The sequence below is a fragment of the Macrobrachium nipponense genome, chromosome 14 (assembly GCF_015104395.2).
Source record: "Macrobrachium nipponense isolate FS-2020 chromosome 14, ASM1510439v2, whole genome shotgun sequence".
NCBI lineage: Eukaryota > Metazoa > Arthropoda > Malacostraca > Decapoda > Palaemonidae > Macrobrachium > Macrobrachium nipponense.
In genome coordinates, this window is record NC_087207.1 from 53579037 (window position 1) to 53595660 (window position 16624).

General features: G+C 44.3%; 1 protein-coding gene across 1 annotated transcript; it reads left to right on the forward strand.

Moving 5' to 3' along the window:
- Positions 1–11802: 11802 nt before the first annotated feature.
- LOC135226236 (uncharacterized) lies at positions 11803–12543 on the forward strand. The gene has a single exon (XM_064265679.1). The coding sequence runs from the start codon at positions 11803–11805 to the stop codon at positions 12541–12543; it is 741 nt and encodes a 246-aa protein (XP_064121749.1).
- Positions 12544–16624: the final 4081 nt, after the last annotated feature.

Sequence of the window (16624 nt, forward strand, 5' to 3'; positions counted from 1 at the left end):
TTTTCCAGATACAGAAAGAAATATTATTAAATCTGACACTAATCAAATTTTGACCGGCCATAGCAGCCGAACTATTAGATAATTTGAGACGGGAACTGAAGCATTGGCCGTGTTTTTATGATTCCAACTATTGTTCTTCTATGCTTTACTTTCATATGATTAGCGGTTTCCATTTATTTTCTTTTTAACCATTTTTCTGTTAAAGAAATGCTTCTATTTTGGCCGAAGAAATATGTTGTCCACCCCTGAGATACCTTTTTTTTCTTTCTTTCTTTTTTTGGTGATACTAGACACATATCGCTCCACATTCCCGCTAAAATAAAATTCTTTGGAATTTTTTTCACAGATGAAACCTAATTTCATGTTACTAACTGTGAGGAATTCCTCTCACAACGATTTTATTTTCTAATGTTTTGTGTATTCACTTGTTTCCGTGCTGTTTGTCTTTTATTATAGTTATTAGTGTCAGTCTCATAAGAAATTATCGATTGATTTTCACTGCGTATTGCCGTCTGTCAGGTAATCGACAGACAGGAACTATGTTACTGTATTTGTATTCATGTGAAAACCAAATATATTCGCATGCCCATATATTTTGTAAAGATATGTACGTCTATATTGAATGACATAATAAGGGTGAAAGAACCACATCTACTCGAGAATGACACTCTTAACATTATTTTATCTGATTTTGCTATGTTCTAGTACGTAGCATCTTTGGTGCGCTTAGCACCGAAAAGATGGTTTTACACAAAGACGAAGTCTTTTGACATAAAACGCATATACGTTTTAGTAACGAAGTATAATTACTGTTTTAGTTATGATAATTCATTTGTCCTTATATATATGAAATTGCTTTGGTGAGTGTATTGCGCATATCATGTATGGTAAGAGTTGAAGGTGTTATTGGGTCTTGTTTGTGCCTCTCGCCAGAGAAGCCATTAGGAGAGGTCAAGAGATCGGAAGGGTAGTAGTTCGCCCCTCTGATCGCTCCTTTGCGTGCCCCTCTAGGGGTGTGTATGCGTATGTGCGTAGTACACTGTATGGGCGTGATATCGCCCAAAATTGTATTGACACACACCACCAATTAATTCACTACATATAATAAATATGTTGAAGTTGCACACTATTATATTTGGAATTTATTTTTGACAACGAACTTGATAATTCATTATTGTAAGGTTCTTTATGTTCAGAAAACCTCGTAAGTCAGTTCAGCATTCGTGGTAATTGTATAACTTGTCTCTTTTCCCCAACAAAACCCGAATGCAGGACGGAACGAACAGCTTATTGGCTCAACTTTTGAGGTGACCTGTTATCTAGTGTTGTGTAGTGATGTGTGTCTGGATTTAGAAAGGGCGATTGCCATGATTCTTTGAATTTTGTCGTAATTTGCTTCATTTGAGTGCCATTGATTTACAATTCTAATTGAGTGATTAATTTCATTTGTCACTTATATGTTACTACTCTTTGATATGTTTAACTTTTAGTTATTAAATTAATTTAACTTAACATTTTATCAAATGCGTTTCATATCCCCTCGATTTTATTTCATTTTTCTTGTTTCAGTTTTGTGGCTGGTGAATGTAAATTGATCTGATAGACCTTTATTGTGTTCATACTTTAAGGTTATGCAAATAACTTTTAGAAACGAGATAACACAGCGGTCCTCTAAGATCTGAAATCAATCCGTGAGTACTCGCAACATTTAGAGAGAGACGAGAGGAGAGGAGAGAGAGGAGAGAGAGAGAGAGATGAGAGATTGAGAGAGAGAGAGAGAGAGAGGCGCGTAACTCGTCGTATCTCGTATACCGATTTATGATCCGAGTTCATGTCTACAAGGACCGCTCAGTAAGTGAAAGTACTTAATTGTGGTACTATTCATTAATAATATTGGCGTGTTATCCTCGTTAATAATGAATTGGGTTGAGAGATATCTCCCCGTAATTTAGAAACAGCAAAGGGAGTTTTGTGGAGTTGTTATGTATGGCTTTTAGCGGTTTTTGACCAAGTAACAAAGTTAAGCATATACAGTCCACTAAGTCCATCTTTTTCGCCACAGCTTCTCTCCCTTCTTGGTCCTTCGAACCGGATGTTTAAATACTTTCGAATTGGTTATTCTGGATACTGAACACATTATTTTGGAACTTTGTAACTTGGAATCAGATCATTCTATATCACCATCGTTTGTTTTGTTCTTCGATTGTTTACAGCCCCTTTCCCTCAGTTAGAGTCATTTTCTGCTGGCACATTGTTTTTTGAACTACCACACACACACACACACACACACACACACACACACACGACAACCTAAGATAAGGGTTGATAACTAGGAGAGTGTCATTCTCCTTTTTTGAAGATAGATGTGGTTCACATATAGTATTGAGATGTAACGAGACGATGTGATTCTTTCCGTCTCATTGCAATTTGACTTTTGAATAAGAGTTTTGTAATACGGTATTGACCAGTATTATTTTTGTAGAACACAGATTGTTAACTTGAATGTTTTTCTGTGTATCAGTGTTTTTCGAGGAAGTGTTGTTACTTCGATATTATTGAGATTTATATTGTAATTGTTATTGTCAACTTTGTATGTTTTGTAAGGTGATTTTGCCATAAAATTTTCACCATGGATGCAGACAATTGTAGTAATGCACTCATTTTGTATGAGGCTGCTATAAGTGAAATCGAACGACGTTTGCACGAGGTAAAACGTGTTGAACAGTTGTCTACAGCAGTAATTAAGCTGCGTTTAGGGTCCCTTCAGAAAGCAGCTGATTCACCACAGACGGCAGCTTCTGAATATTATAAGGAGATTAAGGGTCGTGAATTAGTAAATGCGATTACGAGGACTAACGGTTACCTCTCTAGCGCCGACAACGAAATCTCCAAACTCACCGATCGGTTAGCATCACCCACACCCGTGCCCACACCTGTTAATCCGACACCTGCGGTACCTGCTACCCTAGTATTCCACAACTAAGTTGCCTCAAATACGATACCTACTTTTGATGGCAAAATTGAGCAGTGGTATCCATTTTGGACTGTTTTCAAAGCAGTTATTCATGATGGGCAGGACATGAATGATGTCATCAAGTTTACTATGCTGACTAGTTATCTTAAGGGTAAAGCACGCGAAACCGTTAAGGGTTTAGCTATAACGCCAGCTAGTTATACTGCAGCGATAAACTTACTGAAAACTCGTTTTTCCAACGTTGGGAAATTAGAAGAGAACTTAAGAAATCGGCTGTTAAGTTTACTTCACCCTGAGCATGATGCAGAGCAACTGATGGATTTCCTTATGAAATGGAATAGCATCGTTCATCAGTTAGATGCTTTACCAGGTATTACGAGCGGCGATTCTAATGAGAAAGCAATTATCAAGCGGTGTTTATCAAAGGAAACATTGCAAGCCTTGTATCAGAGATATGATACATTGAGAAATTGATTGAGCGTTTAGGTAGAAGTAATATGCATAACCCCACGCCATCACCGTCCAACCCAGTTAAGAGTGGCAAGGATCTTAACACAAGTTCGAAAAACGAGCGTCAAGCTAATTCGCCTGGTAGTGCTTTCAGAACTAATGTTGAAAATATCCCTAAGAAAATAACTTTTTCTTGTTTTTGTCAAGGCGAACACAGTGGTAAGGTCTGCACGAAATACAACACTTTAGAGACTAGAAGAACTTGTATTCGTGAATTACAACTATGCTTTGGTTGTTTAAGGAAGGGTCATCTTTTATTTGAATGTAACAGTAAGAGTAAGACATATTGTTTTAACTGTAATGGTAAGCATCATACATTCTTATGTGCTAGACTATTACCTAATTCTACGAGCGTTAATGTAAATTCGTCTCAGCAACCTTCTAGAACCAAATCAGGTCATAGTAGAGTTGATAATAAGCCTATAGAAACTGCTCAGTCGCAGCCTAGTTTCAGTACTAGTCAGAAATCAGCGGCTACGAATAATCAGAGTCATTCTCAGAATAATGTTAACAGTAATCAAGTAGCTGTGAAAAATGTCGCATCTCCTCGACCGACAGCGCTACCTACAGCCACCCTTCTTTTGAGTAATAATGGGAATAACGGATCCGGTTCGAGCCTTTGTTCCGACACGGCATACAAACCTTCGGTCCTTTTACAATAGGAAGGTACTAGCGGCAGCTGGATAGGTCGTAAGCTTTCGAACAAGGGGTTCGGTAGTTAACTGCTTGTCCGACAGGCGCGCGCGCGCGACTGGTAGGTAAACAAATCACTTTTGCTTTCGGCCTGCTGGCGTGTGGACGTGTATCATCGCTCTCTGCCCGCTTCATCGTCGTTGCTTTCGCATGGTAGTGTTTTTTTTTTCTTCTATTTATCTAGTGAAAACTGAATTGTAAGTACAATCATTCATATTTATTTCCATTGAATTCAATTGTGAATTAAAGGATCTTGGTTTCACCACGCCCTCCGATTACCCGAGTGCGGGACAGAAGGGCGTAAGTGCGGGAATTCATTTTCCAGAAATGATCCTCGTATTGTGTATGCTCGGTGACGGGAGGGCGGGAGAGCGCTCGCTCCGAGCGTATATTTTGGTTGGAAATGTGTAGATGAAAATCGTAAGTAAGTGCTCTTTTCATTTATATTTTTTTGACCTGTATACTCGTTGCCGAGCGAATGCGCTCGGCACGGAAACTTATTCTGTATGGAAGTGGAATCGCAAAGACAGTATTCTTTTCATTTTCATATATTTATTTTGATTGTAGCAATACTCATTTTGGATCAATTTCCGAGCTTACCCGGAAATTGATCCTTTCCCCTTTTTATTTGAATGAAGTGAAATCGCAAGTGCAGTTCTTTTTCATTTTCATATTGTATTGAGATTGCATTGTTTACTGGGATCAATGTTTCCGCTATTTCCCGGGAATTGATCCTTCCCCTTTTTATTTGTATGAAGTGAAATCGCAAGCGCAGTATTCTTTTTCATTTTCATATATATTTTGATTGCATCAATTCATTATGGATCAAGGTTTCCATAAACCTTGATCCATAAAGGTAAAGGAATGGATCCTTTTACCCTTGCGCTCGGTACCGAGGGCGCAAATGCGCTCGATCCGAGTCCTTATTCATTGTGAAGTGAATCGTAATGCAAGATTCTTTTTCATTTTATTCCTTTATTATTGATTGCATTCAATATTTATTTGGTTCAAGTTCCGCTCAGTCAGGGAATTGATCCTTATGCCCTTGCATTCGGGCCGATGGCACGATTGCTCTCGGGCTCTTATATTATTGTTGGGTACATGGGTGCTGTGCGGGGGTGGGGAACGAGAACCCCCCCCCCGCTCAGCTCCCACAGATGGCCCTTCCCCTTGGGGGGGGGGGGGGGGGGGGGAGGTTATCGGCGTTCTTCTCCTCGCCCGATCCGTCGAGCGCGGGGGAGGGCGCTCGGTGCCCGATGTACAATTGTATTCGGGGTCTTCCACTCGTTCGGAGAGGGCTCACCCCCCCGCGCGAGGGGACTTCCCCCCCACTAATCGCTACCACTGTTATTTCCGCAGGTGCTACTGCCACGAGGGTGGACCTTGGTGAGGTATGGGCGTCCTTCCATTTGCAGGGCGTGCTAGTGTCCAGGGGCTGCGGTTCTATGTCTGGGCCTACTGCGGTCACCCATGGAGTGGTGACCACGCTCCAGGTGACGACGTCCCTCCTCACCTGGTGTACTCACCTCACGTGGTAACAGTCTTGCCTACAGCCGCTGTGAAGTGCCGTTCGCCGTACCGAGAGGGGGGCGTGCCGCCGCCGCTCGTGGTTGCCGCGCTGCAGCGACACACACTTGCTGCCCTAGAGCTTGCCCCTGGACCTGCCGCCGGTACCAGGATGTTGCTGGCTGCTGCTCCACTTCCTGTGTTTCCGGTGCTGCTGCCGTACCTACCGATTGGGCTGGGCGACTGTCCATGCAGTTGCTGCGCTGGCTGGTCCCTGCCGTTGCTGCGCTGGCTGTCCCTGCCGTTGCGGCGCTGGCTGTCCCTACCGATGCTGTGCTGGCTGTGCCTGCTGTTCCTGAGATGCCCATACCTGCTGATGTCGTCCCTGTTCGTGGTATACTACCCCACGACTTTGGTCTGTCTGTACAGGTGCGGTCCGGCCCTGTGGCTTCGGCTACAGCAGCCCCGGCTCCGCCCTGGATAGCAGATCTTACGTTCTGTCCTGAGGAAGCTGACGAAGAAGAGGAGGAAGGTGTCGTTGTCTTCGTCTTCATCTTCTTCATCGTCGTCGGCTGCCGCCTCTCTTCCCCTTCGGACTTCTAAGGTTTCACAGCCGAGGAAGAAGAAGGTTGCCTCCTCCCTCCTAAGAAGTCTCCTCGGGAGCTTCTCGGGACCCGTATCACCTCGGTGGGACGGGAGGGTTCCTTCCGCTGGTCCTCCTGCTCCTTCGGGAGCGGGGCCCGTCTCTTCTTCCGCAAGGAAGAAGACTACGGGGACCAGAGGGGTACCGGCTAACACCGGTACTTCCTCGCCTGGTGTCAGTGGTCTGCCACTGCATCAGGGTCCGTCTCGGCCTCTCGTTCGCGGGAGGTACCGAGTGTACGGTCGCCTACCAGCGACCGTGCAGCCAGGAACCAGACCTCTGAGTCCGCTCAGCGTCAGGTTCACGGCACGGGGCGGAAGACTGGTGACAGCCGCTCACGCGGACTCTCACCAGACCAGCTTTCACTCTCGCGGCGAACAGCTGGCTACCAGGGGACGTGACGGTCCACGACCGGCCCACGGGCTGAGGCTGGGAAGAGGTCCTCCCGTTTCGCCGGTGCCAGCCACGGCTGGAACCAGCGACGTGACGTGCCGTGAGGACAAGCACCGGTCTCACTGTGACAGTGGAGCCTGCAGGTCGCCTGACCGTCGCTCTCACAGAGAGCGATCGGGTACGGCAACCAGCACCAGCTCTTCTGACACTCGAGATCGGGGCCACTGTGCTCAGTCCAGCCGTTCTCCACAGCGAGACGGTTCGACCAGGCCTGCAGCTCGATCGCCACCGCGGGTTGACGATCGCCTGCAGCCCTCCAAGCCTGCTGGTTCTGCCAGCGGAGCGAGGAGGGAGCGTCAGGTCTGCCTCTCCCGTACCCTTCAACCTCCTCGGGTTACACCGGGAGGAGCGAGGTATTGAGGAGTGATCGTGAGGGGTGCGCCCCTCATGATCCCACCACGACGCCCTACGTGCCAGGCACGGTTCTTGGACCGGCCAGGACGTATGCGCAAGTGGATGGGAAGACCGAGAGGGCTGTCGCTGTTCCCCCTTCTTAGGAGGAAGGTTCTCGGAATATGCTTCTTGTTCGAAGGACTTAACGGTCCACTCTGCAAGATGCTGTGACTTCCGAGATCCAGAGGAACTTTGCCGAGGTTATGGCGCTGATTCGTCAGCACAACGACGTCGGGGAAGGATCGCCACTCCCACCAGCAGAGCCACGTCTCGGCTCGAGTCGTTTTGGGGCCCGAGAGGGAACCCAAATCGACGGTGGGGTCTGCCGCGATCGGAGCTGCCGACTGTGTTGAACCAGGTAGTCTCTCGTCTCCGGACAAGAAGGCTCTCTCAGTTCTGGCCGGTCGAACAAGCTACTTCACATCCTCTACTGCGACAGAGGCGTTTCTACGTGTCTTCGGACACCGTATTTGAATACCCCTTCAGTCCTCCTGAGGTTTCGACCTCGACGAGGACTGGAATGAGTCGGAGGACGGTATCGGCTCTCTCCTGGTCAGGTGTCGATCAGCCCCACCCAGACGACGTTCACAGTGGCGGCAGACCCTTACCTACAGTATGAGTTCGTAACCCTCCTCGGGGGAAAAACGTTTCTCCTGACGATACGTTTTCCCAGGCTCTGAGAGGCCATCGCGTAAGGCGATGGCTGCTCCTTTTCTTCTCCAACTGCTAGTTCCGCTGGGAAGGCGAGCCAGTATCCAATTCCTCCCCCCATTCCCTCTCTCCTTACGGCTACGAGGGAAAGGGGAGGGATCCTACAGAGATTTCTCTGTAAGATCCCACGTTAGGGGCTGCGCTACTGGGGGGACCTTCGGGTCCTACCTGACGTAAGCCCCGGTCGTGAGGAGGGATCCTGCCACTTTCTCGATTCCTACGGGAATCGAGGAGGACCACCAGCCGAGATCGTTTGACGAATTCGGTGGGGGGTTTCGCAGAGTGCTTAGAATTCTACGGAATTTCTAGCGCACTCAGAGTGTTCGAGTTTTTTACGATCTCCAAACACTTAGGCGAGACCACGGTCCAAAGTGAGCGAGAATCCCGATAATTGTTACACGATAATCGGGAACCTCGCTTATGCTCGAATCCTGTAATTTCTAGCATTTGGAAGAAGACTGCTGCTGAAAGAAGAGTATCTCACAGTAGGCGTTTAACCTGGAATAGAGAAGAAACGGACGGGAACTTCCTAGTTGGGGCTTGAACTATCGTCTTCGGTATTCTGTTCACCATTGAAGCTTTCCTTTGGGAAAGACTTCTCCTTCACTCTCTTGACTAGAGAACGAGGCTGGTCGATCTCCAATCCTTATTCTCATTCCTCGAGGGGAAAAGAATTTAGGATGGAGGTCGTGGTACAGAACCTACAAATATACTACGTATATTACCCTCGCGACATGATTCTTTTAACAGTTGAATTGTCCGGGGGGTAGGCGCATACCGTAGTTAACTCTACGGTTTGTGACCGAGACGAATTGTATCTTAATTGAACGCAACTCGGGTTGCCTGCAACCTCCCAGCAGTTATCAGTTTCGATTTTAGATACTTGGTATTGTCATGACAACACCAAATCAGCTTTTGTATTTACCGAAATCCGTTTCGGTTAAATATAATTGCTCGAGCGTATTCTTTATGCTCGATGGTTCTAGCCGAACGCATTCCTTCCGTGGGAATTAATGGGATTACCTGGCAACTCAGGATGACGAGTCACCGAGAGCTACTGCGTATTGAACTGCCTGATAGCGGCTCAGTATCAGCTAGGTCTCGGAGATGCACGGTCGGTTACGTCTCTCTCTCTCCCCTGGTTTGATTGACTACCGAACCGTATCTCTGCCCAACAATCATGGACTTTAGGTCTCTGATTAACGGGGATTCTCGCAATAATGAAGGACCATCTACTGCTGTGACGCTCGATTTCATCGCCTTCGACATTGCGAGAATTTTCAACAGAGATGTCTCTTGGACTCTTTCATCTGTTTACCGCACGGTAACAGAAGTCTGTACTAGTCAACCGCTGCATCGCACGCGATAATGCGAATGATTTTTGCAGACATCTGAGTTTGTCTTCAAAATATCTCGTATTCGTAGGTGAGCAATTATTCATTGCTCGCCCGAATTAACAGATATGTCAGAAGACATCGCCTACTCTCCGACCTGACAGCTCTACTTCCAAATGTTCAGCCCATGAGAAGCAGTCTTCAGGCAGTATTTCCCTGTCTTCATTACTGAAAAGCGCTCCGCTTTTATTGCAACTACGATCCTCACCGGGCAGCAATGAATAGCGGTTAGCGTTCTCAGTCTTTGTAGCACAGGTTCAGGAATCTTGAGAATCCTTCTCTCGGTTCAGCTGTGAAGACGTAGGTTGCATTTTCTGTACACCTTCGTCTTCAACGACACATAGTGTTGTTTCTCCTTAGCCGAGAATCAACTATACTATGAGATATCTTGCCATCAAGGACCTCGGTCTCTTGAAGGCAATTGACTTTCGCCTGTTGGGCACATGCCTTAAGAGAGTCATCACCTTGCCTTCTGGCATCGGTGACGAACAAATTATTTGTTTAGTCTCTTTGGCATAACCCTTTAAGGCGAAGGTCACGTGACTTGCTCGGGTGCTTGGACAACTTGCCTCCTACCGAACGCAGTCAGTCGGCAGCTGTCAGAGCGCCCAAGTCTGTTACGAACTTCGCTGTGGACTTAGTTCGGTTGTTCCATAACAATCTTTTCTTCGTCCTAACGGCTTGTCACAGTACCCATACCATCGACACCCACCCATTGAGTGTCGGTGTCCTATCCACTACCGAGAACAACAAACTTCGCTGCAGACGGATAGACCAGTATGGGTACAGGACATCACCGAAGTCGAGAAAGAGGGATAGGTCATACGACCATTCCCTTCTTTTCCTCTGAGGTAATTGCATGACTTTCCTCCGCGAAGTCAAGCATCCGGGGGATGGGGATTCGTGACGCTCGATTTCGTTTACCGAATTCGTAGCGAAGACTCTGAACCCTTCGGTTCCTGACGATCGGTTAGAGTCCTTCACAATCCCCTCCCTATTGGACTTCACCGCCTTCGATGCGAAGGAGATGCTGCTTTGTCCTGTGAAAGCGTGACCGCGCTTTCTGAAGAAATCGACATCCAGGCTGAGTGTTGAAGACTCTTCGTCAGCACCAAGATGACCTAGAAGTACACTCCCTCGAGTTACACAAGAACTTCTCCGTGGCGCAGGTACTGAAAGGCAGGGGTCTGGTACAACCAGACCACCGGCACCTCCTTCTACCTTTTGGATATTGCCCACAGGTCCTTGGATCGTTTTCCTTAGGACCCGTGGTGGCTGCTCAACACGTTGTCTAGTTAACCCAGACCCTAGCAGGCTGAACAGCATCGAGTCCTGGTGTGGCTGTAAGAATAGATAAGTGAATGAGAGAGTGACTGGAATTCTCTTCCTATCTTTTCTCCCCCTCTACCTGTGGGTAGAGGGATACGGTCATCACCTTGCTGGATAAGGACGAGATGCCGGTGAGCTACTCGACAGAGCCCCATCCTATCCCTTTTCACTAGGGATGGGAGCGAATATCACCACTTCCTCCTACAAGGGGGGGGAAGTGGATGCCAACAAGAGACAAACCATAACTTTATGTTGCCTCTTGCAAATAGGAACTTGTTCTTGTTTGCTGGTACGAAAGAGATACGCTTGCCTATCTCTTAGTACTTGGTCCAGAGGTCTGACCATTGATCCTCGGTGCACACCCCGAGCAATCGGACAGAGGCTTGGATCCCTCCCTCGCTCTTACGACCAGGGAGGCATTCCAAGGTTGGGCGAACACCAGTCTGTTCACAAAAGACTCAGATTCCTCCCACCAAGAAGTGAGTCTTCTATTGTTAAAGGACCGAATTTGGTGTATGCCGTGTCGGAACAAATGACAATTTGTCCAAAATTGCATTTTTCCTAACTATACAAACCTGAGGTCCTTTACACATAGCCCCCACCTCATGCCACCCCTCACTCTGCAGTTTTTGCTTGGGCCAAAAGCAAAAGTGATTTGTTTACCTACCAGTCGCGCTGCGCGCGCCTGTCGGACAAGCAGGTAACTACCGAACCCCTTGTTCGAAAGCTTACGACCTATCCAGCTGCCGCTAGTACCCTTCCTATTGTAAAAGGACCTCAGGTTTGTATAGTTAGGAAAAATGCAATTTTGGACAAATTGTCATTTTTAGACAGCGGATCTCAAAGAACGTTCATTAACCCAGATGTCGTTGAGAAATTGAAGTTAGTGCCCATAAAAACAAGTGGAAACTGACATTAATTCCGTTGGAGATAATGTTGAAACCAAAATGTTTGATGTAGTAAGAGTAATGGTTCGAGCTGGTATACTAAAGTATCAAATTAAAAGATGTTGTTTGTAATCATGTTAACACTTCCATACACCTACACCCTGGTACTACACAAGTGTATCTGCGATTGCAAGGACAACGGTGTTAAAACCGGCAGATAAGAATATTGAATCAGATACCCTCAGTTTGATATAGGTTTGATTATTGGTGCTGATTATTATAATGCATTTGTGTATTGTCACGATAAATATGGATGTATGTTTGCTTGGTAGCACCGCCGGTGCTGTTATTTTTGGTCTTATACCCAATTGGGTTTGTACTGTTATCAGTGATGGTGAAAATGTAAGATCTGTAATAAGTACACAGAGTATAGTTTGCTCGAGAGTCACTGCTTCTGTAAATCCTCTTGACGATAAGGAGGATATTTCTAGACTGTGGTCATTAGATACGATCGGCATCGGGAAGGATGCGCGATCCTATAACGATCAAGCAGCGATCGAACATTTCAATGAGACTATTGTAAAGACTGATAACAAATATACGATTGTTTTGCCATTTAAGAGCGATGCCAGACCCCCTACGGGTTATAGAAAAGCCTTAGGTCAGTCTAAATCAGTCATGTATGATCAATATCAGTCTGTTTTAGATGAGTATGTTAAGTTAGGATTTATTGAGGAGGTAAGGTTAGAAGATAACTCCTTTGATCCAGTTGATGGCATTAATCACTATTTACCTCACCACCCAGTTTTTAAGGAATCTGCTACGACTCCAATTAGGGTAGTTTCCAATGCAAGCAGTAAAGAGTCACGCCATGCAAAGTCCCTCAACGATTGTTTACAGGCGGGGCCTAATCTGGCGACGAAATTGACAGATATGCTGCTGGAATTTCGTCAGAACAAATGTGCTGTAGTAGCAGACATAAGCAAAGCTTTCCTTAGAATAGGAATTAATGAAAATCACAGATTTCACAAGATCCTTATGGTTTGCTGATAGAGATCTTAAGCATGTCAAGACTTTTAGATTTAAGGTTTTATTGTTTGGAGCAACTCGTTCACCTTTTCTGTTGAATCAGACAATGCAATATCATTTGCAAAACCATTCAGATCCCGTCGCCAGTTCATTCAAGAAGTCCTTTTATGTGGATAACTTTATGAAAACATGAGGAATGTGAAGATTTAGAACTCGAGAGTAAGAAGGTAAACCAAATTATGCTGGAAGCTAATATGCCTTTGGGAGAATGGGCTAGCAATTTGAGTTCATTTAATGATAAATATACCCCAGATACTGTCAACTTGAATGCAGTAAAACTACTCGGTCTCTTGTGGGATACCTGTAATGACTCATTGAGTGTGAAGATGCCTTCTCAGATTGTTACATATTTCAGTAATCTAGGAAATGTTTGTACTTTGACTAAGAGAAAGGTTGTGTCTCTCCTTTCAACCATCTTTGATCCTTGGGAATATTAACGCCCGTAACAATCAAGGGAAAGGTATTTGTGAAGAAATTGTGGGGACTGAAAACTCACTGGGATGACGAACTGATGATGGATTTAAAGAAAGAGTTCGATGAATTGTTAAACCGCCTCACTTCTATTGAGGAGATCAAAGTCCCTAGATCTTGTTTTAATGAAAGAACTTGTAGCTTACATGTATTTGTTAATGCCTCTCATTTGGCTTATGGAGCATGTGTGTATGTTGTTAGCAGTAAGCACACAAGTCACCTGCTAATTATTAAGTTTCGAGTAGCCCCGAGCCCCTCACTCACTATTCCCCGTCAAGAATTACTTGCTTTGACTAAAGGCATGCGCCTAGCTGTTCATTTGTTAGAGATTTTTGGGGATAAATTTTCAGATTGTACTGTTTGGAGTGACTCCCAAGTAGCTTTGAGTTGGGTATTTTATGAAAGATCTTAAGAAATGTTTGTAATCAACAGAGTAAAGGAAATCAAGGACTTGAAGTCCAATCGTAACATCAGGTTGTTATATGTTAAGAGCGAGGATAATCCTGCTGATTTAGTTACACGAGGTATTTCAATGTCTCTTTTTATTAAGTCAGGTTTGTGGTTTCATGGCCCGACCTGGATTATTGACAAAAATAAGTTTCCAGAACAAGAAGATGTAGTTTACATAGAATCTGTTAATGTAAATGAAATTATTGTAGAACCAGTTTTGAGAAACCCTGATGATGATGATGTACTTGTATTTAATTGTTCTGAGTTCTCCTCACTGAAACGCATTAAGGATTGTAGGTAGATTGATCTTGTTTGGGAGAAGAATATTTCCTGATAAATTCAGGGGAAGTAATAATTTACTTGTCTTAATCAGAATTATGCAGTGTCAAGCTTTTCCAACGCTATATTATGCATTGACTAATGGGCTACAAACCAGTTCTAGTGTTCCCTCTGAGCTAAGGAATCTTATCAGACAATTAGGACTTTATGTTGATGAAAGTGGTGTCATTCGGTGCCAAGGAAGACTTCATAATGCAGAATTGCCAGAATTCGCTAAGCATCCAGTATACGTCGCCAGCCGACACCCCTTATGGCAACTTATAGTGTCTCATTATCACATACTCAACTTGCACTGCAACACGAATACACTTGTGGTTATATTGAGACAACAGTTTTGGGCTGGAAAAATGAGACAGTCCGTTAAGAAGATCCTGAAAAAGTGATTATTGTGCAAGAAAGCACAAAATCAACCTCTAAGTCTGCCTGGATTTCCCCGGTGACGACCCGAAACGAATTAAGCATCAAGTCCCTTTTTCCTGTGTTGGCATCGACTATATGGGAAACATTAATGTGTCTGAAAATGAAGCTGAGAACGAGATGGCGTATGTTTTGTTGTTTACATGCGCTACGTCAAGAGCAGTTGCCTTATATGTGTGCAAATCCATGAATGCACAAGAATTCCTCTTTGTTTTTAGACAATTCGCGGAAAGACACGGACTTCCGAAAGTTTTAATAGGTGATAATGCGCCAAACTTCGTTGCAGCCAGTAAGTTTCTTAGAGATATCAGCGAGGAACCCGAAGAAAGAAATTAACTGACGGACCATAATTTAGAATGGAAGTTCATAACACCCCGATCACCATGGAAAGGCGGCTCTTACGAGAGACTGACCGGAGTGGTGAAATCGTGCTTACAAAGGGCCCTGTACAGAAAAGAGTCTCGTTTATAGAACATCATCAATAACAGGCCACTAACATATGTCAACGATGATAACGCCGGCATCGCGCTCACCCCTGCCAGACTTTTATACGGCAGAACTATTACAATGGCTGATGGCTCCTCCTTTGAACAAGTTCGTCGACGTACAGTTGGACACAGGTTTCCCTGGTACACCTTCTTGAGGGACTTCGAAAAATTATATGGTAACAGTGTTTACTGAGGGGGATGGGGGGAGGACTCTTCCTCTCTTAGCAAGAGTTCCACCAATAAGCTCTGGAATTCTTTCAGTGGGAGGAGTCATTAGGTATGGTTGGAGAAACCCACACACACACACACACACACACAGGAGTAAAAAAAAAAAAAAAGTAATCTGAACAGGTTATATCGCTGTAACTAAGATTACTGTCTCACTTTTAATATAAGTTTGTTTATTAGATTCCATTTAACTTTCGTCTAAGGCGTTATCTTACCACCGTTGTCTGTTATTATGTATCGGTCATATCATTTACGCAATACTTAAAATTGATCAAAAATTTTAGAGTTACATTGGTATGGAGAGAATCACGAACATCATAGCAGGATATTTTTAACCTTATCATGAAAGCCAAGTTTTATAGTATCGGTTGCAGTGCGTTTCCTACCAATAATATAATAGGAAGCATTGAACATACCCAAACACTAAGTGAACGAGTTGAAAGTGTCCGACGCCTTAGCTCCTCTCTCTCTCTCTCTCTCTCTCTCTCTCTCTCTCTCTCTCTCTCTCTCTCATATTAGCTACTTTAAAGTGACATGTCATCTAGAAATACTACTGCGCTAAGTATGCAGTTTTTGATGTGTCATTAACACCCTCTAATCTTGACTAAACTAATATATGCATATATATTTTTTGGGGGCTGGGGGTGGTGTCGGGGATTGAGTTCTTGTTGTTAAGCCGTCTTACAGGTTTTGGAATTCTAAAATGTAATTCAAACTGACAAGCTCTTCTGCTTTTTGCTGTACCGATGTCCTCAGCCTGGCTTTGCTTCAACTGAAAATGGGTTGGGGGTCTAGGGGGTAAGGTGGGGGGGGGGGGGGGGGCCTGTTGCGACCCGATGAGTGGACGAAGAGAGATATGCTCGTGGAATAGAGCGTATGGCTAACGAAAAGCTCCACTTGAAATATTTTCTTGTTTATCCTTAATGCCTGCGTGTTTTTAGTGTTTATTCTAATATATTATAATACTGTAGATTTTCTGAATAACACAACATTTACAAGAAGAAGGATTGGGTTAAACTCACTCTCTTGTAAATACATATAGAATGAAAAGGAAGAGAGAGAGAGAGAGAGAGAGAGAGAGACTGAGGAATCAAAATGAAACTACTAGGGACAGAGAAAATTCCACAACGTGTAATGGAAATTGAAGAAGGACTCCCAAACTTGGTGCAAACTTTTAAACCATTCCCATATGGTAAAACTTAATTTCGTTTGCCAATGATAAACAATTGGTGATGTTCAGAGGTTTCATGTATTCATGGTTGGGTTTGTATTCCCTCTTGAATATACTGTAGAGGTTATTACCTACACGCCCTTCATTACAATAATTATTACATGATATGGATAAACACATCTAACTTGGCTTATATTTTCTAATATATTAATTGTGATACATGTTTTAATGTCATACGGACAGAAATTCCTTTCGCTCTATCATTAGTGTGAGGATAAGAGAAAGACGTCTCTATTGTTAAACAGCCCTTTCAGTCGTTTACCTTTAATTTGTGGAAAGAGCTATTTGGAGAAATGTAGTTTGATGATATTGTCCTAGGGTTCTCTTTTTAGATAATTTTTTGAGAACAATCAGGATAGCGAAATTCCCTTTAGATTTTGAACTCCTTTAAGATATCAAATTCACCTTTCTAATAAAT

Bases quoted from the DNA above. Each gene is read 5' to 3' on its own strand.
- LOC135226236 (XM_064265679.1), top strand. From the start codon at position 11,803: ATGGATGTATGTTTGCTTGGTAGCACCGCCGGTGCTGTTATTTTTGGT.